General features: G+C 40.0%; 1 protein-coding gene and 1 long non-coding RNA gene across 3 annotated transcripts in view; one reads left to right on the top strand and one right to left on the bottom strand.

The window, feature by feature from the left end:
* LOC142652078 (uncharacterized) overlaps window positions 1-24348 on the top strand; it is a 137447-nt gene that overhangs the window by 75593 nt on the left and 37506 nt on the right. The gene's annotated exons all lie outside the window — the stretch shown is intronic.
* Window positions 9937-24348, bottom strand: part of MPP7 (MAGUK p55 scaffold protein 7) — a 304195-nt gene continuing 289783 nt past the window's right edge. For both annotated transcript variants that reach the window (XM_075827506.1, XM_075827508.1), the window contains exons 17-18: window positions 20616-20759; window positions 9937-12419 (exon numbers count right to left, since the gene is read on the bottom strand). In XM_075827506.1, the coding sequence (XP_075683621.1) occupies window positions 12240-12419; window positions 20616-20759 (324 nt within the window). In that variant the 3' untranslated portion in view covers window positions 9937-12239. The remainder of the gene's footprint in view (window positions 12420-20615; window positions 20760-24348) is intronic.

Genomic DNA, 24348 nt, shown 5'->3' with positions numbered 1-24348 from the left:
AGCCTAAATTGACATGCTGCGGATTTAAATACCACACTGTAGGTCAATTTATGAACGTTTTTTCGGCTGTTTTTTTTACGCAGCTTGTGGATGAGATTTGTTAAAATCTTATCCCCTTTGCTGCTACTGCAATACGCTGCAGATTTTTAACAATGAAATCAGTTGTGGAAAATCTGCGGTATTTACACTACGTAGCAAAGTCACAAAAAAGCCCCAAAAAAAAAAAATCGCAATTAGATTTGCAAATTTCAACTTTTTTCACCGCCCCTACTACTTTTGTGTAAGGGGCAGGGCCACAGCGGCCCGGAAAATTTATTATAACTTACGCCAGAAAACGGGTTTAAATTATAGTGGAAATTGACGCTAGCAAAAAAATTTAATCGATAAAAAAAACAAAAACGTATACTCACCGCTCATACAATGTACTGACGCCGTTGAGGACCTTGTATGAGTCGCAGCACTTAACGTCATCAGTGCTGCCTGGCATCAGTACATTGTTTAAAACCCCAGTATGCTGAGGGAACACGGAGGAGAGAAGATGAGCGGTGGGGTGACTATTCTTTTTTTATTTTTATGTCCGATGGTAAGGGGGGGGGGAATGGATGGCGCATGGCCGGTTAGACGATGTGTTTGCCTCTAAATAAACGTGTTGCATCTTACTTCAACTTTCTTTATATTAAGAATGGCGTATGAAACGCCAGTCTTAATAAATTCTCCCCTCCGTTTAACCATCCAGCCATTCATTATTGTAAATTGATATTTTGGGACAAAAATGGACGCTTGAACACAATTGTGTTTTCTACTCAACAGTCCTATTTGAACAGATGTGCATTGTCTGCCTATTGTATTGTGCAATTCCATTTGCTTACAACAAGTCACCTACATGAGCTATAGTAACCATGTCTGGAGTAGTTTATTATCAGTCTTTCATCACACATATTACAGCTTCCTCCCATCTCCTATGGGGACGGACACTATGACATTACAAATTGACGCCTGTCTGACCTAATTGAAACAACAGATACACGAGCCTCAGGAGGCGGCCAATTATACATTTAATTCCATTTATGAACATGTGGTGTATCTATATCATTTTTCGGAAGCCATTGTGTCATTACATTCCTTGTACAGCTGCTGCCTGTTCATTAAGCTCAAGGTATATCACATTTATGTTCTGCCAGATAATGTGATCTCTCAGGTATACATAGAATAAAGTACAAGGCACAGAATATTGCTCTAAAATACGACCTCCAAATATAAAAAGTAATCTGTGGAGTGAAAGCAGGGAAACGCATAAGATTCACTCGTTCTCTTTATAAATAACAGGGGTAACTACTCTCTAGGTATAAACAGTCTGTGGGACGGATCCTCCAGCTCACCTTAATGATGATTTTTTTTCTCTGCGCCTGGATCTCCGTGAGCCATGAGGAAGGACGTGGTATACGTTCGAAACGCGTAGGCACTTTACCTACATTTTTACTCTCACATTCGGAAAAGATTCTGTTTTAAATGATCTAAATAAAATTGGAACTATGTTCTATTTTTAACCCGTCTGCGCTGGAACATCTATTTTTCTTCATTTCTCCTGCCTACTCTCTAGGTAATTTCTAGACTGCAGGCCATGGCAAGTTATGTCTCTGCTTCCCATATATATTACTTAATGTAACATTAACTATAGTTTCTAATGTAACAGTATGTCCCTTGTTAAATAGGTTTGCAAATATAATCCCCACTTTAAAAAAAAAAAAAAAAAAAAAAAAAGCTCACCTGCCTGATGACTTGGCTCACAGTTGATGTTCCAATTCATTCCAAATAATTAAATTTATGACCTCTTTTTCTGAAGGGGCATGAGGGAGATAGCATGAAGGGATAGTTCTGAACCAAACACAATTTTCCAGATAATCATTAAATGGTGTAAAAGTTTCATTCAGTAGAATTAAGGAACCCAGACCAACTTATGAAGAACAGTGCCAGACCACTCTTCTCCCTCCACCAAACTTTACATTTAGCACTAGGCATTTGGATGAGATCAGTTTTTCAGGTATCCACCAACACCAGATTCATTTGTCAGACTGTGGGTGCCAACAGAAGGTACCGCACAGGTCACCATCCCACCCCAGATCGGCCCTGATCATAGTGATCACTTTGCCTTGCACCTATTGTGTGGTTTCTTTGTATGGAAACCCAATACAAGCAGCCGCCAATGTAAAGTTGTTGTGCTGATTTTGCCGTAAGAACCCAGTATTAAGTGTATCAGACAGACAATCATTGAGTGTTATGTACATCAGCACTTGGTGATCCTGCTTTTTCAGCTTGTACGACCTCTCAAACTTTATATTGTTCATCCTCCATTTCACACTACTACCACTTGACCAGTCATCTCTAGCAGGGCAGTAATATAATAAACTGGCTTGTTGAAGGGAGGGATCCTATAGTGTCGTATGAATGACACTTTACCAAGGGAGACAATTATTATTAAAATTGATGGCCTCCATCAACAGACCCTCATCGATCAATATTAGCTCAATGGGGGTCCAACTGACGGCACCCCCCTCGGATCAGCTATTTGAATGGGCCGCAACCTCTTCATTGTTTATATGGATCTTCTTCTGGTTCGTACGTGTATGGGCCGTTACATTTGTTGTGGCCGTGCAAGGTATTGCAGCACTGTCCCATTTAATACCTTTCACGGCTACTACAAACGTAACAGCATGTGCAAGTGCAAACGAAGAGAATAACCATGTAAACAATAAAGAGGCTGCGGCGGTCACAAGCGCCGTGGCCCTTCAAACAGCTGATTGGCGGGGGTGCTGAGTCTGACCCCCACTGATCTAATATTGATGGCCTATGTTTTAACCAAGATAACCCTTTTAATATGGTAAAAATTGTGCCCAATTTAGCTGCACTACATAATAAATTAGCAGCCACCCATGACATCCTAGACACTCTTCACTTCCTTACCTCATAGCTGTGGTACATGTTCATCAGTATTTTGTACCAAAAAATGATGTATATAATTATATATAAATTTAGCAGGACCATTTTGAAAAATGTTTCCAAATATTGACCATACAAGATAAATTTGGTGCATATCCCTTTTTTTTTTTTTGCTTAAATGTACCCCACTAGGTTCTTCAGTAATCTTTCAATGATGGTCACTGGGGTTCTAGGTGTACTTCCTTTGTTTGCATGTTTCCTACAGGTTCTCCGGTTTCTTCCCGCATTCCAAAAACATATTAGTAGGTTATTTGGCGTCCAAATGAAGTAGCCGTACCCACTAATTATAAGAGGGGTTTACGCACTTATGTGTATTTTAAACAGTTTTGGTTTTTTTCAAAGTGTAAACCTGAGCCCAACAAACACAGCGGAAACCAAATAAAGTCAATAATTTATTGTCCTGTATAAGAAGTTGAATCCAGATTTAAAAACATACCATTGGCTAGTAAATTAAAGGACAAGTTCAAGTATGGAAATGCAGACAACCGTACAAAAACATGAACAAACCATTGTCCTAGCATGGCAAACAGTAAATTACAATTAAATATATTTACTTAAAATGTAGAAACAGTGAACAGACCTAAAAACAGCATCACAACCTGACAAATCTATAGGACACTACATCACCTCACACACAATAGAGATGACCGAGCGATGCAGGCAAGCACGGTGTACAGTATACAGAGCGTACAGGAAACGGGCATTTCCTGCTTTGACAGCGGTAGATTCTTCAGTGTTTGTTCTTTTTTGGGATTCCAGATATAATAAAAATCACAAAACAAAAAACTCTAAAATTTACAAGAAACAAAAAAAAAATTAAGGCAAATAAACAGAACCGATTGCGCTCCTAGTATTTACATACGATGGAGGGAAAGTTTCCAGTGGACATACAGTCAGAAATGGAGAGAGATTACATATACATGAAGATGTTTTTTCATATAACCAAATTACCTGTTGAGCATTATCAGGATTTACAGTATTTATTACAATTGTCCTACTTACCCTGCAATACAATATAAAGGAAGAACAAATACAACAAGCATCATTAAGGCAGTAATAAATATCCATAGATTCTTCTTATATACAAAAAAATAATAATCTGCATTTGATTAATCTTCCTGACACTTTACCTTAGGCCTCGGTCACATCTGCGTTGGAGGCTCAGTTAGAGGCCTTAATCGCAGATCCGGTAAAATCATGGACATGCCGACAAAACCCATTAAAGTCAATGGGCTTCATTGGCCGCTGGTGGTGTCTGTGGTGCAACGGAACCGGCGTTTCAGTTTTTTCCCTTCTTCTGCTCTTCTGACAGAGCAGAACAACGGAATACCGACTGCCGGTGTGAACACAGCCTTAGAGATCATGTTACTGTGGAAATAGAACAGCTTTTTCCTGGGTTGATTGACTTCCCATCCGCTGTCTCATGATGAGGAGATCTTGATGGTTTTCCTGACCTGCTTCCTCCAGGATATGGCAACTTAGGGAAAGGGATGGGAATGAAGGGAAGGCAGAATAGGCAGTCGTTGAGGGCACCGGTGAAGGTGGGGGAGGGTAGAGCATATTTTATGGATAAAAAAAGAAGAAAACATTTTTGAAAAAATGTATTTCTACAACCAATCTGATGAGGCATTCGGCAGAAGGACCATTCATTCATACAGAAGATAGAGCCCCCAAGTAATCACGACCAAGAGGAAGCAGGAAGATAAGAGCACCAGGATCTCATGATATCCCAGGACTTTGGGGTTGGGAGACTGAGTATTTCAGCTCTGATAAACAGCAATGGCTAACCGGAGTTCTCCACATCTGACATATGAGATGTAGCATATTGTAAAGGGATAGTGAGGAGGACAAGGTGCAGTGAAGCTGTAGCACCACAAAAGACAAAGCTACCCAAAGAAATTACACCCTAACCCCCCACATTACACCCTAACCCCCCACCCCTCTGTATTCCATATTTAGTTGTTTGTAAGCGTGTTATATCATAAACTGTGCAAACCAGTGAAATTCTCACCGCAGAGTGAGATGTATTATTTTTATTGATTTGACTTGATGGAAACGTGGAATAAAAACTCACTAGTCATTTTGGCTCATACATTACTGATATCACAGATTCCTTGTGAATTAGTAAACTCACTACACAGGAATTTAGGCCCCAAAATGGCTGACAAAGGGTTCACCTCATCCCCAATTGTTGTATTTCCAATAGGACTATAATATGAATAGATAATGAATTACACCTCCTCATGGGAAGGATATCAAGAAAATATAAAGCTTAAAGGGGACCTTCTGAGAGCAAACTGAAGGACAATAAGGGTATGTTTACACGGCAGTAAAGGCTGAAAATACAGGGGCTGAACGCCTCCAAACATCTGCCCATTGATTTCAATGGGAAAAATGGAGTTTCGTTAACACGGGGCATTTTTTTTACGCACCGTTTCTAAAAAAAAAAGCCCCGTAAAAAAGAACTGCATGTCACTTGAGCCATTTTTCATTGTCTCAATATAAAAACAGCTCTAAAAAAGGCCGTAAAAAACGCATCAAAAAATGCCTGCTGCATAAAAAACGGCTGTAAGTGAGAGGCTGTTTTCCCTTGAAAACAACGCCGTATTTTGCAGCCGTTCTTTGTTTAGCGTGTGAACATACCCCAAGAATATTTCATTAATGAAGGCAACCAATGAAGACAATGCACTGCAGGCATGATCTTCTAGTAACCAAGACTTCATTGTCTGAAATGTGACGCGTTTCGGGATTTAATGATAATTAGACACTGCCTGGGTCAAGACGTAGTAATATCTTATCTTGTGCGTTGAGGAAACTGCCTAACTAAATTGTGCATTATACTTCCCAGCACAGACTTCATTCTTTATGCAGATGGAGCAGACTGTATTTGTATACTAACTCTTTGAACTTATTTGTACATTATGATAATAACAGGCAAAAACCTGAATAAGGTGACCTCTAGTTACAATAAGGGGGCTGTGTTGGAAAGGTGGTTCAAACAATTGGCATCTGTCACATGGCTTACTGTAGTCACGAGAGCACCTGCACAATGCACACACTCCATCCCTCTCAGAGCAGGTACGCTCCATGGCGCTACATGAGCTGACATTAATTCTGGGTGAACTATAAAACCACTGTATAGAACCTACAACTGCACAGCTTTTTTTTTTTTTTGCTTACATTTTTATCTAAATCAGTCTCTGTTCTTATGACAGAGATATATTTAAAAAAAATTCACAGTCCTTGTATGTATCTGTATGGTAGATGCACTCTCATACATGCGCTGTGTGAAACTTACCAGTGCCAAATGGAGCTCAGTGCTTTGGAAAGTGCTAGGGGAACAGTGCGGGTCACGGGGAAGGTGCTAGTAAATGCCATGTACACTTTAGTACCAACTTTTTTTAAAATTGTTCCAATAATCAAAAAACTAAATAATAAGCAGCGTCAAACGGTCTTAAAATATCTTGCAAATTTGTTTATACAGCTCCCATGCAGGCCTATGTTTCTCCATGGTTACAGACTACAAACAAACACTGTGTGTAGCCTGATCCTGCAGTCATGTGTTACTTTCTTCCATCGGTCCTCTTCCTAACCTACAGACAGTAGAAGGGGGCAGATCATGCGGTGCATCGGAGCTGTATACATAAAACGGTAGGATATTTTTTAAACAAGACCACTTTCAAAACGTTATTTTTATTTTGGATGCATTAGAGCAAGAAACAGTTGCAAAAGTTGACACACCCATTAAAGTGAAGCTCCTCTGTTGAAGCCATGTAAATATATATGGCGTTTCATTATAGGCAATTCCATTATTTATAACAAGTGCCCTAACTGCTCAGTGGGTAATAGAGGAGAGTGGGCACGGAGAGATCTAATATCCTGCTGCTGTGTGAGTACCATATGCAGAATACAGACACTGGTTATGGCAGTCTGTACTCTGTGAATGTAGAAACCAGATGGATAGTCACAGTGCCTTTCTACACATAGCAACAGCACCTCTGCTCTCACCATTCAATAGAACTGCCATTCTTCACATGAATCGCTCCTTGGTAGTAATTCACATGAAGATATTTATTAGAGAATTGCTTATTAAATAATTACCTAAAATACAAGTGAAATTTTACCAAAGATGGGTCTACGTTTTCATTTTTAGATTTGCAAAGATACATTTTACAACATAACTGATAACTTTACCCCTTCACATTTATGAAGAATTCAGAGTAACCAAAAAGCATTAATAAAAGCCAAATGTAAGAATCCGTGCGCAGGGGACTGCACCGCTACTACATTACTAGCCTGACTTTCATACATTGGGGCCCAGTCCTCGGCCTCCATAACAGACGGGGCCTATTTACATGGAATGTAATGATATTATAGAACCCTTATTCTTAACCTCGTAAATATCCGCTTAAATACATGTTTTCCTATGACAGCGAGCAGTAAATGACGGTTTGAAACGTCTGATATTTGATAGTAACGCACAGGAAGATTTGCCTGCAAAATGATTTTCCTGATTCTTTTCTATATACACATGTCACAGACCATCAGTGGTACCATTTGAGACGCTAATTGTTGACATCTGCTAAAATGATCTAAAGTACTAATGTGTGGGCTCTTTCACCGCAGTGATGTGTAAATACTTGTGGACATCTTTAAAGAGAATATCTCCAGTTATTTTTTTTAATATATTACTGTACTTTTATACAATATTAAAATAGAGAGATATAAAGTTTTTTTGTACGATAGTAAGGCCTCGAACTACAATTCTGTGTTATTCAGCGTTTTTAGAAAAAAGTGGGGTGTCGCTCTTTGTTACTTAGGGGACCAGACTCCTAAACCGTGGGCAGCCATCTTGTGTATGAATCTATAATGATATGCACATACTGTATAATCTTACTAAGAAAATAGTTAAACAGCTGTAATTTGATTGGTTGCTATGGGGAACAGTTTTCTGTTTATGGAAACATTTGGGCCAGAAAAACGGGCCTTGTTGTCCATAGCAACTAATCAGAGCTCTGCTTTCATTTTGTAAACTGCCCTGGAAAAGTGAAAGCTGCACTGTGATTGGTTGTTATGGGCAACCAGGCCAGTTTTTCTTGTAGACAGTATTAAAAAATGATACTCATTGGTCAAAACGGTCGTCTTGTTGCTTCACGGCAACCATTGTTTTTTTAAGCTGTGACTTTTTGATTGTAATAGGTAACATGGCCAGTCTGGTATCATGAGGCCCAATGTGTACCTGCTAATCCAATGTACCCCAGTTGTTGTAAACATTAACCCATGTGATAGAAATGCCATGTAATATTTCCCTAAATTTTTTTTTACTCAATAGGACTAATAAAATATTGTATATATACTTCATTATATTTGTTGGTGTGCAAATACACATCTTTTTGAGCTTAGTCATCACTCATTTTGGCAGTGATCATGTTAATGTTCTGTCGTGTTCACAAACTTGACCAAATATGTCCCTCCACTCCAGTTATTAATGTATAGAATACATATAACTATACATTAAAGAAGCCCCCTTCCTACAGAACACACCCTGCATTAAATCAGCTTGGAGCGATGACATCAATAGAATACATCAACAATGAGGATCGGATTCCTTCACGGTTAGGTTATGTTCACACTGGTCGGATACGCTGCGTAAAAGCTCACAGCGTATTCAACCTACAAAAACCGGTCGAAAGACTGCACAAAATGGTTTTGCAGATTTTCATCTGGAATCGCCGCTGCGAAAAACAGGTGGCAAAAAAAAACCCAACAAAAACAATACTTACCTTCACTAGCGTCGCCATAGCGATGCATCCCTCTGTTCTCTGTGCAGCCTGGCCTCCTCTGCTGCAGCCCATGTGACCGCTGAAGTCTGTCATTGGCTGCAGCAGTCACATGGGATGAAACATCATCCTAGGAGCCCGGGCTGCACTGAAAACAGCCTGAAAGAAAAAGGAGCTGTCGCTATGACAACGCCAGGGGGGCAAGTATAAACATTTTTAAAATTAGACTATTAAAAAAAAAAAAAAAAAAAAAAAAGAGATTATTTTTTTCCCCGATATGTGATTTTTGAGGCGGGATCGCAACTTTCCTGCCGCCAAAAAATCGCAACATTTGCTTTTTGTTGCACCTTTTACCTTTCCATTTAATTCATTGGGGAAAAACCACAACAAAAGTGCAACAATTCCGCAGAATAAATTGACGTGCTGTGGATTAAAAAACTGCACCGCAGGTCAATTTATGAACCTTTTATCAGCTGATTTTTTCAGCAGCGTGTGGATGAGACTTGTTCAAAACTCATCCACTTTGTTGCTACTATTACACAATGCAGATTTTCCACCATGAAATCCATTCCTGAAAATCTTCAGCTAATCCACCCAGTGTGCACATACCCTTAGGGCTTGTCCACACGTAACAGAATTGCTGCAGAAAATTTCTGCAGCAATTCTGCAGAATCTAGCAGGATTTCCGCTGCGGAAAAACTGCACAACTTCCTGCATTTTTTTTTACTGCAGAAAATGGTGCAGATTTTGCGGCGTTTTTCTCAATGTTGGGAGATGGTGACATCTTCTCTGAAAAACGCAGCATTTCGGTCCACTTTCTGCAGCAGAAATGGACATGCTGCAGTACGGAAAAAAAATACGCACCGCAAATTAATTTCTGGTTGGAGAATTTTATGCAGTGTGTGGATGAGATTTGTTAACTCTCCCCCACTTTGCTGCTACTGTATTGTGCTGCGTATTTTCCAATTCGCAATTCCGGATGGAAAATACGCAGCAATTACGCTACGTGTGGACGAGCCCTTATGGTTATACGGCTTCTGTGTAGGACTGGAATCACATGAGCCGACCAGAGGAAATGATTCAGAGCCCTACCCTGTATCTATACAGAACATGAGCATGTCTACATCATTGTAAACTCTTATCATTGCACACATGGACATATCAGTAAGGACTTTTAATAACTTCTATAACCTAAAACAGTCAGCATCAGATGGGGTTGTCTTCTGCTAGATTTCTTTGGTCCTGTTGTGATAGGACCCCTTTAAGATGTAAGAACGTAAAGGGACTGTCCAGGATTAGAAAAACAAGTCTCCTTACTTCTAGAAACAGGGCCACACCTGTCCATGGGTTGCGTCTAGTATTGCAGCTTGACTCCATTGAAGTGAATCAGGCTGAGCTGCAATACCACATACGACCTGTGGACAGATGTGGCACTGTTTTTCTAATCCTGGAAAACCCCTTTAAGCCCACTGGAAAATCTCCTGGTAAGGGAGACTCATACCTTAAAAAAGCTGTTTGCCTGGGCATATACTGGGCAGCAGGGCTGAACATTTACTGAGAAGGTGCCTATGGCCTCATAAAAACCTGTGCAAAGGAAAAGTGGAGCACCCAATAATACCGACCCGTCACACATTACTGTTCTCAGATCTAGTTTTTATGAATGAGGTTCGCAGCCCTTTGACCTGGAAGTGCTTCACTATATAATAAAATAAGGTAAAGTAACATGACAGACTAGTAAAAACTGATTAAAATCCATAGCCAAACCACCGACCAGTGATATCGTATTTGTAAACTATACACATTTTTTTATGTCAGAACCCCCGAATTCCAGTCTGTGAGCGTTGCTTTGTACTCCGAATATAATATAACAATGCATAAATAAACCATAGTGTCAACAGTGCACGCTACCACAGGCGTAATAGACATACAGGACCATTCTCTAGAACATTGTCCTTTCCAGTGTATCAACCCAGGGGTAATAAAGAAAACTTTTTTCAGACCAACTAGTGCATTAACTAACATGTAAAGGGTTACTACACAAAAACTCAGCACAATGTGCTCACAGTTAAAATAATTTTCCAGGATTAGAAGAAAAGGGACTTTTTTCCCCCAGAAAAAGTTCCATAGGCTGTGTCTGATAGGGTATGTTCACACGTAGCGTAAATACTGCAGATTTTTCGCAACATATTTCATTGCAACCCGCATCAAATTGCAACTGTTGTGATTTATGCGGCAGAAAAGCTGGGATTCTGCTGCAAAAGTCGCAACTCAGAAAAAAAAAGCAGCTTATACTTACCCAGATCTCTATACTTCTCCCTCCAGGCCGGACTCCTGGGATGACGTTACATCCCATATGACTGCTGCAGCGTCATCCCAGGAGGCTGAACTGCATGGAGGGACGCATCACCAGGACTACAGCCCGGGGTAAGGCCTCATTCACACGACCGTAGCTATGTGCACGGCCCACGATTGCGGCACGAACGGCTACGGAGTGTCATCCGATGACACTCCTCGGGCCACCCGCAAATAACGGACCGTGCACATATTGATTTCAATGAGCCCGGAGCGTATAATGACTTGTCCTATCTTTCTGTGGTCCGGATTTCCGGCCAATGCACAGAAACCACGGTCGTGTGCATGGGCCCATAGAAATGAATGGGTCTGCAATTCACCCTCAGATTTGTGGGTAAATTGCGGCCGCAAAAACGCGTTCGTGTGCGTGTTGTCCTAAGTATAAGGTATTTTTTTTTACCGTTATTTTCTGCAGCGAACATTCCGGCAAAAAAATGACACCACAATTTGGTGTTTTTTAGGCCGGAATTTCCCGCAGGTTCCTGGGCGGCTACACGTATCCGTCCTGTGTGAACATAGCCTAAGAGTGGCGCTTTTACTAGGAAAAATAGCAGAACCTTTTTTTCTAATCCTAGGCAACCCCTTTAGCATGGGCCCCAAAAACCTGCAGGACAAATTTTGAAAACTGTGAGCACATCAGGTGCAAAGTTTTTACAAATAAAATTAGAGTACCCCTTTAAGTTCATTTCAGCAAACAACATTATAAAAACCTATAAAATATAGTTTATTGTCTGCCCACAGTGGGAGCCAGAAGTGTGCAGACTGATTATCCTCCAGCCTCGCAGTTTACGGAGTCAGGAGACACAGTGTGACGCAGGCTCCTACTGTGTGTAGATGATGCATACATCGTGCACTGACTATGTACAACATACAGTCCGCAATCTCCGCACCTACTTACTCCTTGACCTTGTCTTCACATACATTAAAAAATACAAGCAGCTCTCGATTCTGACACGTTTTAAGCAGTCTCTGAGAACAAAATAAAATTAGCGTTTAAAATGAATTCAACCAGAGCGGATGTGAAAGCCCACCATAGGACGAGTGAGAATTCTACACATAATAAAAAAATAACATAAAATAAAAAGTATTTGTGCCATATGCCAAGTGGGTTCAGGAATGGAGCCAGCTCACTGGTACCCAGAAGCGATCTGTCTCCAGCCTGTCAAGGATGGATTTTAGTTCATTGTACGCTGTGGTAAGGTCATCATTTATGATAACGTTGTCAAAGTAGTGACCATATTGAACTTCCATGACTTGTGCGGACCTGATCATTTCATCAAAATCTTCTTCCTGTAAAAAAGGAGAACAGGAAGACGTTGTTAAAGAAGAAATAAACCAGCATTGCCATAAATATGTCGCAAAACGTTCTCAGTTCTTGAACACAAATCTTTATTCAGATATAAAGCCAGGATCACACACACCGTTTTGATGCAGTTTTTGGTGTAGTTTTTGGCTTAGTTATTTGAGCCAAAGCCAGAAGTGGATCCAAAAGTAATGAGAGTTATAAAGAAAAGACTGAGTCATCCCCTTTCTTTTGGTTCCACTCCTGTGTTTCGCGGAAAAAAAAAAAACGGATTCAAAAACTGCACGTGTGATCCTGGCCTAAAGAGTAAAAAGTCTTTGAAGCCTAACTGAACTCAAACCCAAAAGTTCAGGTGTTATGGCGTTAACGCAAATCTTTTGATTTCACCGATGTCACACTCACAGGGGATCCAGGGAGCGGAGATATGGGGTCCTGTTTGATGGGTTCATCGCGCAAAAGAGCTGCTTTAGTCGTCCCTGACACGAGAACACGGTCATTCTATAGGGTCTGAGTCAAAAATAGCAGCTTACTACAGAGTAAGGCTTCATGCACACCACCGTGCCCGTAATTACGACCCGTAATTACAGGCACGGACGGCCGTGGGCAGCTGGACATTTTTACGGACCGTGCTCCCATTATAAAGTATAGGAGCCGTAAAATAAAAAAAAAAGGATATGTCCTATTTTTTTAGGCAGGTTTCTACGGCACGGACACCCTCCCGTAGACATACGGGAAGGTGTCCGTCGGCCATAGAAATGAATGGGCCTGTAATTACGGACCGTAATTCCGGGCGATTTTACGGTGGTGTGCATGAGGCTTTACCTTCATGTCACATGGTATAGAACAACTAACGCAGCTTTATAGTGAGGACTCAGAACTACTCCCCGTATCTCAGCTTCCTGGACTCTTGTAAGCATGACATGGTGGCGAGAAGGATATTGTGAATCACAGCAATCATTGCTGAAACTTTATGAACAGAAGAGGGACATGGCAAATATTTTACATCGATTTTGAATGATATATTTTATTCTCCATTCACAACCAAATTAAAAGTGAACATCTCTGGTGCTTTGTACCTAACAGCCACGTGACTTAGCAGAAAAACTGACTGTATAATGCTCAGTTTTCTAGTATAGGAACAAGGAGAAACCTCCAGCTCACCGGTCTGCGTCTTCAGATAGCGTCAGTCGGATCCCCGCGACGGCCCGCGGTATGTAGTAGTAGAGAAGAGGAGAGATTGATCCAGCGCTAGTATTGGTTTAAAAGGGAAAAACACATCCCATGTTTATTGTAGAAATAATTAAAATTGGAAGGGAGACGCAGTCCCTACTTTTTGCCTTGGGACTGCGTCTCCCTTCCAATTTTAATTATTTCTACAATAAACATGGGACGTGTTTTTCCCTTTTAAACCAATACTAGCGCTGGATCAATCTCTCCTCTTCTCTACTGCTCAGTTTTCTACTTTGTATGTAAACGGAGACAATTGGCCTCATTTATTAAAATTGTCTAAAGCTATTTATTGACTTCAATGGGAGCAAAGGCTTCAATACCTGTGAATCGCCACTAAACGCGTGTCTGAGATTCACAGTGAGCAAGTAGAAGTGAAACATCGCTCGTACAAGTACTGCACCCCCATCAAAAATGGCGGGAGTCGGACCCCGACTCATCAGCTATTGATGACCTATCCTGAGGATAGGACATCAATTTATAGGGATTGGATAACTCTTAACTCTTTCATTTTTATATACCTCAAGTACTATAACCCTTCGTTTACTTTTCATATTGGTCATTGTTCTGATACCTAGTAATGGACTGCTAGGACTCATTTTCACTCTCATTGTTGTAATAAATTAAGAAAAATCAATAAAAAAAATTGTGATGGGAAAAAGAAAAAAGTAAAATGACAACTTATATGGATATCACTTTTGTTTTTAGCTCTCTTGGTATTAGCAGGGGTAACAATGCTGGAGGTAAAGAAGTGCAGCACAGGTCGCTCTGATATTTCATGGTCTGCTGCAATCTCCTGTTCAGCAGTTACACAGACTAACAATCTTTTAGTCGACAGCTACGTATCTCCCCTGACCTCCCCGTAAACAGTGTGCATGATTAATTCAATGGGGAGAGGGAGACAAGCCGCTGCCAGACCCCCCTGGCAGCAGCTTGTCTCCCGGCAGAACTGAGGGATTCGGCATGTTGAAATCCAACATGCCTGATCCTCTTTTTCACCCTGACATCTGCTGTCGGGGGACAGTCTAGAGGCAACCAGAAATATTACATTGGGAACCGCCAACATTAATCTAATGTGTATGGTCAGCCTTAGGCCCTGTTAACATGGAGTTTTTTTCCGGCAAAAAACGGCCGAAATTGCCTCCCATTGATTTTAATGAGAGGTGGATGCGTTTTTTCCCTGCGAGCAAAAAAAGAAAGCGCACGCGTTTTTTTTACGCGTTTTTTGGCAAAAACTGCTCGCAGTTTTTTCCTTTGCTGTTGAAGAAAGAGGTCAAAAAATGCGTCAAAAAAACGCCTGTGGTGCAACACCGGAGCTGATTTTTCCAGGCAGAATTTTCTGCCTGCAAAAAACTCTGTGTGAACAGGGCCTTAGAAGGAATTTTACCACAATTGACATTTATCACCTATCTACAAGATAAGTAATAAATGTATAATCACTAGGACCCCCCACCAATCTCTAGAACAGGGGTCTCGACCCCTGTTCCTTCTCACTGCACGATTGCAGTGAGGATTTTGAATGGAGCAGCGCCGATCGCCGAATGTCGGAATCAGCTGAGCGCTGTAATCGGCTGTCTCTGTTGGCTCCATAGGCATTGAATGTAGCGGCAGCACATATACGCGACTGCCACTCTATTCAAAATCCTCCACACTGCGATCATGCAGTGTAGAGGGGGGTCGAGACCCCCATTCTAGAGATCCTGTCGATGGGTGACGAATATTAATTGTGGGAAAACCCCTTTAATATCCTAATCCATTAGATTAGAACGTGCCACCTATGAGATATGCCAGAAAAATAGCTAATAATACAGTCAAGAGTACGACTACTGTATATAATGCTTTTGCGGATTAATTGGTGGTCTTTGTAGTGAGTACTCTACAAGTAACAAACACAGTCCACGCAGAGGGCATCTCAGAACACTGTATATATTCTGCAGGATCTGGGGCACAGCCAGCCAAACTGCTTCCAGCTTTCTGCCTCTCATTACAGAAAACTCCATATACCAGTGTTCACATGTTACATCTTCTCCCTATGTTTAAAGTCAATTATGCTGAATGCACAAGTAAAAACACAAGAGACCACAAGGTAATGAGCTGTATACGTCCTTTATATCAATGCGCTCGTCTGCTAACGGAGCCTAACAAGTCCACATTTCTGGCATCGTCCTGTGTTTACTAACAGCTCGAACCAATAAAGGGATGATTTGCATGGACAAACAAGCGGTCAGAGCTCGAGGAGACTCTGGAGGAAATGACTACAGATGAGGAATTCCACCGAGGCAAGGCTGGAATTATGAATGCCCTTACTCTTTATTAGCTGTGTTTACACAGCAAAATAAATAAGAGCACACCAAACAAATACAACATCAGCACATTAATTGAACACGGTCAGCCTTCCAAATACAAGTAATTAAAAGGTGTCTCTACTTTGGACAATCCCTAATTGTCAGAAGGTCCCATGACAATAAGATGATCACGGCCGGGACCCCCAGCGATCAGCTGCAATTTGTGGGAAAACCTGGTAGTAAGTGTTCAATTTCCCTGTAGCGCCACCACAGGGGAAATGAAGCATTACACAGTGCCCATTCACATCAATGTGTTGTCCATGTAATGCAGGACAGGTTCTCCAGGACGAGACAACCCCTTTAATGTCAGAATGACTTATCGCATTACTCGAAACAAAAGTCCAGACTGTTCTGTGTATAGAGTAAATAGAACAGTCATAGATTATAATGTATGGCGGGAGCTTCTAAGACAAACATCATTTTCTGTGTGCAAAGAGCATACATTGCCTTTAACCAGTATTCCCGCACACTCCCACGAGTTTCCCATTTTTTAATGTGTAACAGTTGATTTACTTGAAATATACTTGTATTTTAGTAATTATAGAAAAAAAAAAACAAATCCAAATACGGTGGTAAATCTCCAAACAATTCAGTGGACACTCTAAAGTACCAGTGAGGGGATGGATATAAGGAAAATAGAAAGAATATGGCACAGCTGAGACTATGCCTCAAATCTGACTTCTCAAATAAGGGCACTAATGTGGTACGCCACCAAGAGACACATGCCAACTCTAAAGAAGTTATATAATTCTGGGGATGAGACTCGAAAATAGACTGCTAAAGCACCAGGACAACAGATCTCTCAGTTTATTGGAGAAGGACAGCCACTATAGCACAAAAAATAAGATGACAATAAAATGGCTTTAAAGAAAGGTTGTTCCAGGCCAAACACCACCCAAAAATTTGCCATTCCTACCGTAAGGTGGTATCATGTTATAAGGATGACTGCACAAGGCCTTGAAAAGGTTTTTGGATGAAGACTGTAAAATAAAATCAGCAAAATACACTAAAATCCTTGGTGAAAACCTTTTGTAATGTTTAAGAGAATCCCTCTTAAGGACACGGACAATTTTGGCCTTGAGGACCGAACAATTTTTTTAATATTTCCCTCTGCATCCCGGCGCTCATAACTTTTTCATTTTTTGTCCGATGTAGCTGTATGAGACTTTGTTTTTTGCGGAACGAGTTGTAGTTTAAGTAGGTACCATTTTGGTACATTTACATTATCGTTTAATTTATATAAAATTTAATTTTGCCACAAATGTAGAAAAAAAAGGCAGTCCCGCTGCAGTTGTCTTTATTTTTTTTACATCATACACCGATCATCATAAATAACGTTATACGTTTATTGTACAGGTTGTTACAGACATGGCGATACCAAATCTGAGTATATTATTTCATGTTTTGGGACTTATATTTCGAAAAGTTTATTTATTGTAAAAAATGTGTATTTCTGTGTATTTTTTTTAATTGAACATTACTTTCTTTTTTTTTTAACAACTTAACTTTTTTTTTAATCCTATAGAGGAATTTTTCATTTTGATTTTTGAACATTAATGTACTGGCATATATCTATATGCCAGTACATTAGCCTGTGTACTGATTGATTCAATGGACCATGGGCTGTCTGCCCATACCAGGTATAGCCATGGATCGCATTACAGGGATTTCCTGTGACGCGATCAAAGGGGAGACTCCCTTCTAACTTTTGCTTTGAATGCCGTGATCAGCTTTGATCGCGGCATTCAAAGGGTTAATGGCAGAGAGAAGCGATTTCTCTTCTCTTCGCCATTAGAGCGGGGCTGCGGCTGTGTTACAGCCGTTGCCCCGCTCATCGTGGCACGCGGACACTGGCTGTCACACAGGACGAGAATACTCGTCCTGAGGCGCCAAGTACCTGCCGCTCAGGACGAGTAGTTTCGTCCTGTGTCGGCAAGCAGTTAAAGGAAATGCATCATCAGAAAATCTCATTGTTTAAATATTTGTTTATGTTATTATCCATATAAAAAATAATTCCTACAATATTCCAGTTTTAGACTGGCCATGGGAGCATAGATGATTGACTGACATTTCCTGTTTTCTGCATCTCACTTTTCAGCTTTGCTGTGTAGATTGGGACAGAAGAGCAGAGGGTGGGGGGATTTAATGACATTAAGCAATCAATACATGAGATCATAACAAAACAAAGGCAAGTAGCCAAAGCACCAAGAAATTGTTGGTCTCCTCATGATGTATATGTCCTTACTTTTTAAATCACTCCTGGAGTAATCTCACTGGTTCCTAAAAAGTACAGCATTATAAATATATTATTTATAAATATTCATAACTCTAATTATTAGGAGCTTTGCAGATGAGGAATACGACTGTAAACTATATATCGGCTACCCCTGAACTGAAAATGTATATATTTGTTTATATACTAAATTTCACTGAACTCAAATATTCTATTTCATGAAATAGCAGCTTGAAATAACTTTATGTAACTCCTTTATTGCAAGTCCTAAAACTCTGTATGTGAATACCCCCGGCCGTGTTGATCAATGCGATGTATATAAATATATATTAATATATACGATCATTTACTTAACCTCTCTGCTACCAGAACCAAATGAATTGAAAGCTGACTTTGGTTAAATACTTGCTTTATGTTATCCTTTATTGCAAGGCCTGAAAACGTTTAAGTTAATAAAATTTTATGAAACAATAACACATTTTCTTCTCGCAATACACACTGCAGACTTCTCTTTAACCCTAATATGTAGTAATCTGATAAATGAATATCTTGTGCTGGAAGAAAGAAATCTCTGTAATACTGGACAGTTAATCGTAGTGGTATGGAACTGAATATACAAGAATTAACTCTTTAAGGGTGTATTCCAATTTTATAATATAATGCGAAGATATGCCACCACTTTATGATCGGTGGGGTCTGACCTCTGGGACGATCCGAAAAAAATTAGAAGAGGACGCAGCGCTACATCAATGCTGTGACCCCTTCAGTCTCAGGATTAGTGGGGGTCTCAGAGGTCAGAGCCCCCCACCCCCATCGTAAAGTGGTGGCATATACTGGGGGTATGCCATTACTTTATAAAATTGGATATAAGCTTTAAAATAAGTTTAACTTTTTTTGAAACTTTTAACTGTAGGATTTCAAATTAATAAGGGGTTTGATACGAATCCCAGACTACTTTGTCCATCCTGTAAACTTAATTCTTGTAATCAGATGCTCTATAGTGAAGGGTTATTTCTAGACCCTCAACACCCCCCTCTCAAAAGTTTTGGGTGAGGTAGGGTTAAAAAAAAAAAGGGAATACTCATGTTTTGGGTGAGGTAGGGTAAAAATAATATTAATAGTAATAAAGTATAAATTAATTTAACCCAGAATTAATGAGATTTGATGGGAAGGACTGTGACATATTTAGATGGTAATAGAAAACTATATACAACTCGCTTTGTAAGGGTAGATCAGAAAGCCCAAAATAAAACCTTAACACTTGTCTAATACCAAGAGAGTTAAATGCATGGGCTTAAGATTTACTTTGAGCTCCGACTTGAGACTCCATATAGAACATAGCCTTCAAACAATATCTGAAAATAGATCTAAAAATACATGGATATAAAAATAAATATAGTTCAAAAAGTGAAGGGGAGACATGTCCACTGCTGATCCTCCTGTGCACCCAGCCCCCCCCCCTTTAATTCTGCCTAAAAATCCAGTTCTAAATCAGGGCTACCATCTTGCTACCCCTGGCTGGAATTTTTACCAGTCCTGGTTTCTGTGAGAGTGACAAACTCCAAGAGCATGCAGATCCGCACTGCCTCCTGTCGGCCGCATCAAGTATTAATAAGCAGTGTCCTGATTATACTTGGGCTACAGCTTAAATAAACAAACATAGAAAATACATAGAAAGTTAAAATATCCAAGCATTAAAAATATATATACTATATAATATATTCTACGTGTGTCCCTCAAGATTAGCCTTTTTACACCTTCTCCTTTTCACTATCCTGTGTCTGGCTGTAAGACAACTGGCTGCAGAAGGAGCCTCCTCCCACTGATAGGTCTGCAATAGGAAACAAAAAGCCCTAAACCCTGCCCATTAACTAAACCCCACCTCCTCAGTTGTCTGCCAGCTGAAAATGGAAAAGCTCAGAAGATGTTTTAAGCAAGATTTCTACAGGACTGCTTGTTTCATTAACATGCAGAAATCCTGCAGACTAAGGCTCTATTCACAGCTGCGTCATGACTTCCACGACACAGTGCTGGATCCATCGCACGATAGATACCAGTGGTGCCCGACAGACCAATTGATTTGAAAAACTCTATTTTTCTGGTAAACTTTGATGGACTCTGAAGCCCCCTATGCAGATGTGAACGTAGCCTAACAAACACTGGGTCGAGCTTATCTCCTGTGTACTTTTATCATTCATTTCTAGGCTTGGTGTTCTTTTAACAAGCAATGTGGCTAAAAAAAATAATCTGTATAACTGCAATGGCAAACTGGTTTACAAGGGTTTCCCTTTCAGATATTAATCACATTTACAGTGTACAGACAAAAAGCGCAAGATAAAGATCCATCACGGTCTTGTAGACCCATAGGGAACACTTACTGAGAAGGTTTTCGATGATGCCCGCTCATCTTTGCTGGAGATAACTTTGGCGTTCTTCCTCGTCTCTCTCAAGCGTTCAATAGATGGCGGCTTGATGAATATGACAAAAGGTTTAAACTCATATGTCCTTAAGTGTTTTATGCTCTACAGGGGAAGGAAAGAAAGAGAAAAAAATGGGGGAAAAAATAAATAAAAGTTAGAAAAAGATATCCGTCTGAAATAAAGACATCTAGTAATAGGAAACACATTACATTTTTTAAATATGTATTCTAGTATGCGAACATTTCCTTTAAAAACACTTACTGTATCTGCTGTTATTTCTATGGTTAGCAGGCTTTAATTTCCACATGCTTTGCCAGTCCTGGAAAGTTTGATAAGTTTGGCAGGCGTTACACTTACCACAGCCAGTAGGCATGTTTATGCCCAAAGCTTACACTCTGCTTTTTGAATTTGGTGGCAATTATATTTCAAGCAGACCTATGTCAACATACGGAATGGATATTTTCATTTCTTACTAAGCGCAAAGTCAGTTTGTTCACTGTCAACCACCATTGCTGTCTATTAATAATTCCCTTTTCAACTATACAGAGTGATGTAATATCTGGACAGAAAGTTATATTAAAAGGCAGCAATGAAAACCCTGGACATTTTCACCATTTTTTTTCCCTACATTTTCTTTTGGTGTGAAAAAACAAACAAAACCAAGTCTAAATAGGTTTTATCCAGTGGACGCAGTCGCCCCCTTACCCATGCTGTTTATTTAGGGAGAGAATCAACTCTGCTTTAACAAGTGTTTGTCTTCTGGCAGAAAAGTGTTCAAATGGAATTTGATTAAAATAGGTCAAGAAAGCATCCTACAATAACAGTGCACAGCATCAAGTACGCTACTATTGAGCGGTTACAAGCTGCCTGCAGTGTGCCCGTCACGTAACAGCTACGGAAAAAAAACTGACGGTTCCTATGATGGCATTTCTTCTTGAACGTGCTGAGCTTTAAAATGAAATTACTGAAATTGTAAAAAAAATTGTACGTTCTGCTCTATATCTTTAGGAAACATTTGTAATGACTAAAATGGAAATTTTGGATTGAGACATTCCTAATATCTCTTCCTGGCAAGCTGAATCATACAAAAAATTCCACCGTACCGGGAAGGATACTTTAGAGAATCTTGATATCTCTCTTCACGAACGTTTTCAGGGTTTGTAAATCCTTCTTTGAAGGGATTGTCTGTTTTAAGTTCCTAGCAACAAGTGGTCAATTTCTCTGCAGTGCCACCACAGGAAAAATTAAGCATTACAGTTTCCAATTAAATTAATGGGCATAGTATTTTAAAATGGGTTTTTATAAACCAGACATTTGCCTTCCTGATCAATGAATACACCGTGCTCAAAGAGTTTCGTGCATACAGTTCAGTAAGTGACAATGCCGCTTACTGATCCAGTCCTGGCAATCATGTGATAGCCGAGTAGCTACAAGAGCTTCTGGATCTTAGACCCAGATCAGCTCTATAGCATGGGACTAAAGACTGTTATTTCCCCGTGGCTAGTACATAACAATAGCCATGATCCAGTATTAAAACACAGCTGATAATGATTTTTGGATGCGTCACTACGTTATGATGCCTACGTTTTAGGAAAGCATAATCTTTACATCAAGACCAATGATTGGATGGTGGAGGAGCGGTCATGTTCTCAAAAACACAACAATTATTTTACCCTTGCAGCCGTTATCACTATATACTGTACATCTAATTCCTACAGGAAAACACAGCCATAGAAAATATACACGAACTGTCAAGCTCTGATGGCAGGGCTCAGTAACAGTCCTAGGTGTACACTTTTACTGCTCTGTAAAGGGGACTTCCCGCTGAGTACAACATTTTTGGATAATGATAATTTAACTTCATCCAAAAACCTTGGCAAGTATAAAGGATACTGCTGAGTAAGCACAAGGAGACCTATACTAGCTGAGTCAGGTGGGCATAATAAAACGGAGGAATTGTAATACAATGGCTATATAATCTTAGCAAGACTAAATTAACAGTGTCCCAAGTGTGCTCTTATGGAGTAGCGGCTCGAAAACTTCATAAATGGAATAAAGAGATTAGACCGGATCACATAGGACATTTAATAGAACAAGGGCAATTGTAGGTAAGTGGAACATGAGAAATCTTGAGCTCACAGGCAGCGAAAGATCCAACCAAAGATATATATATAAAAATATATAAAAATATATATAAAATATATAAAAATATGAAAATAGAATATTTTATATGACAGTGATTTTAAGATATGTTGAGCTGATGATACATACTGACATAGATTCCTGCCCATTGATCTCAAAGGGCGCTGTGTTACACTTAATGCACATATATCCAGCGGTTCCCCTATCGTCCTGAGATGGACTCAATATTTTAGTAAGAATATTTATTGACAGAACTTAAGGGGTATGTCAATGAGACCTGACATAAGGTGGTCGGTGTCGCCAGCACATAATTTCAGTGATATTGTCCTCAGTATAACTTAGAAATACTGAAATCTCTACATTAACCCAAAAGATAACTGCCCTCAGTGGAGCGTCATAGTCCAATCATTCTTACGACTCCTGTACCTCCACCAGTGCCATCGACTAACATATCTCAATGACAACAGAAGATGGGAAAGTTACTGAATTGTACATTCCTATTATTTCCTCATAAACGTAAAAATAAATATAAGTCCCCATGATGTCATCTTGCGTGAAGTCTCATGTAAAATATTCTAGTCACACGACTGAGTAACTTTGGTCTTCCACACAAGTAAAGCCCCGTCCACATCTACTATCGCTATTCTTCGTTTATCAAAAGATCACTAATGCAAAATGCCGAATTTTTGATAATCAGTTAAAAAAAAGTCAGCAATTTGATTAGACCCTTCGAAAATAATTGTATTGCCATCGATCTGAACATTTCCCATCCATTTTTTTTTTTGTCAAATTATATTCAAACGAATGGAACAAGTTTTATGCAACATGAAAAGAAACATCACACATGATGACGGATACATTTTGAGGGTTTAAAAAAAAAAAAAAAAAAAGAAGCCTAAATTCCAGTGCAATCAATGGAATTCGGAGTGATGTCCTTTTCCATACATTTATTGGGGGAAAAAACTGATAGGTGTGAACAAAGCCTATAAGGTACCAACACACTGTTCTTCAGGGTGTCACTTTTTCCCATGCCCTGAATATCACATATATCTGCATTGTTATGTCCGCTCTCTTTTACTGCCCTGCTTGTGTAATTGTCAGTCTTCACTGCGGTTCTGGAATTCTACTCTGCGACAAATAAGAATAAAGTGAACAATACACTAGAGGTCAGCCAAGATAGGAAAAGGTTTACTACTACTACTCTGCAGATCATGATATTGTGTGAGCACATTTAAAAGGGGATGTCCACTACCGGACAACTGATGACCTATCCACCGGATAGGTCATCAGTATATGATCGGTGCGGGTCTGCGACCCGGACCCCGCACCAATCAGCTGCTCCGGCTGCTTCCAAGCACCGGACGTCCATGGCGGAAGCAGTTGGCTCCGGTCACGGAATAGTGGCCGAGCTGCAGCTCTGCTCCTATTCAAGTGAATAGAAACAGAGAAGCAGTTCTGCAGCACAACCGCTATGCAATGTACAGAGCCAACTGCTTCTGGCTCCGAACATTGCACAACGTGCCATAACATCCGGAGCAGCTGATCGGTG

This window comes from Rhinoderma darwinii, chromosome 5 (assembly GCF_050947455.1).
Source record: "Rhinoderma darwinii isolate aRhiDar2 chromosome 5, aRhiDar2.hap1, whole genome shotgun sequence".
Taxonomy (NCBI): domain Eukaryota; kingdom Metazoa; phylum Chordata; class Amphibia; order Anura; family Rhinodermatidae; genus Rhinoderma; species Rhinoderma darwinii.
This window is presented reverse-complemented; position numbering and strand designations above follow the sequence as displayed.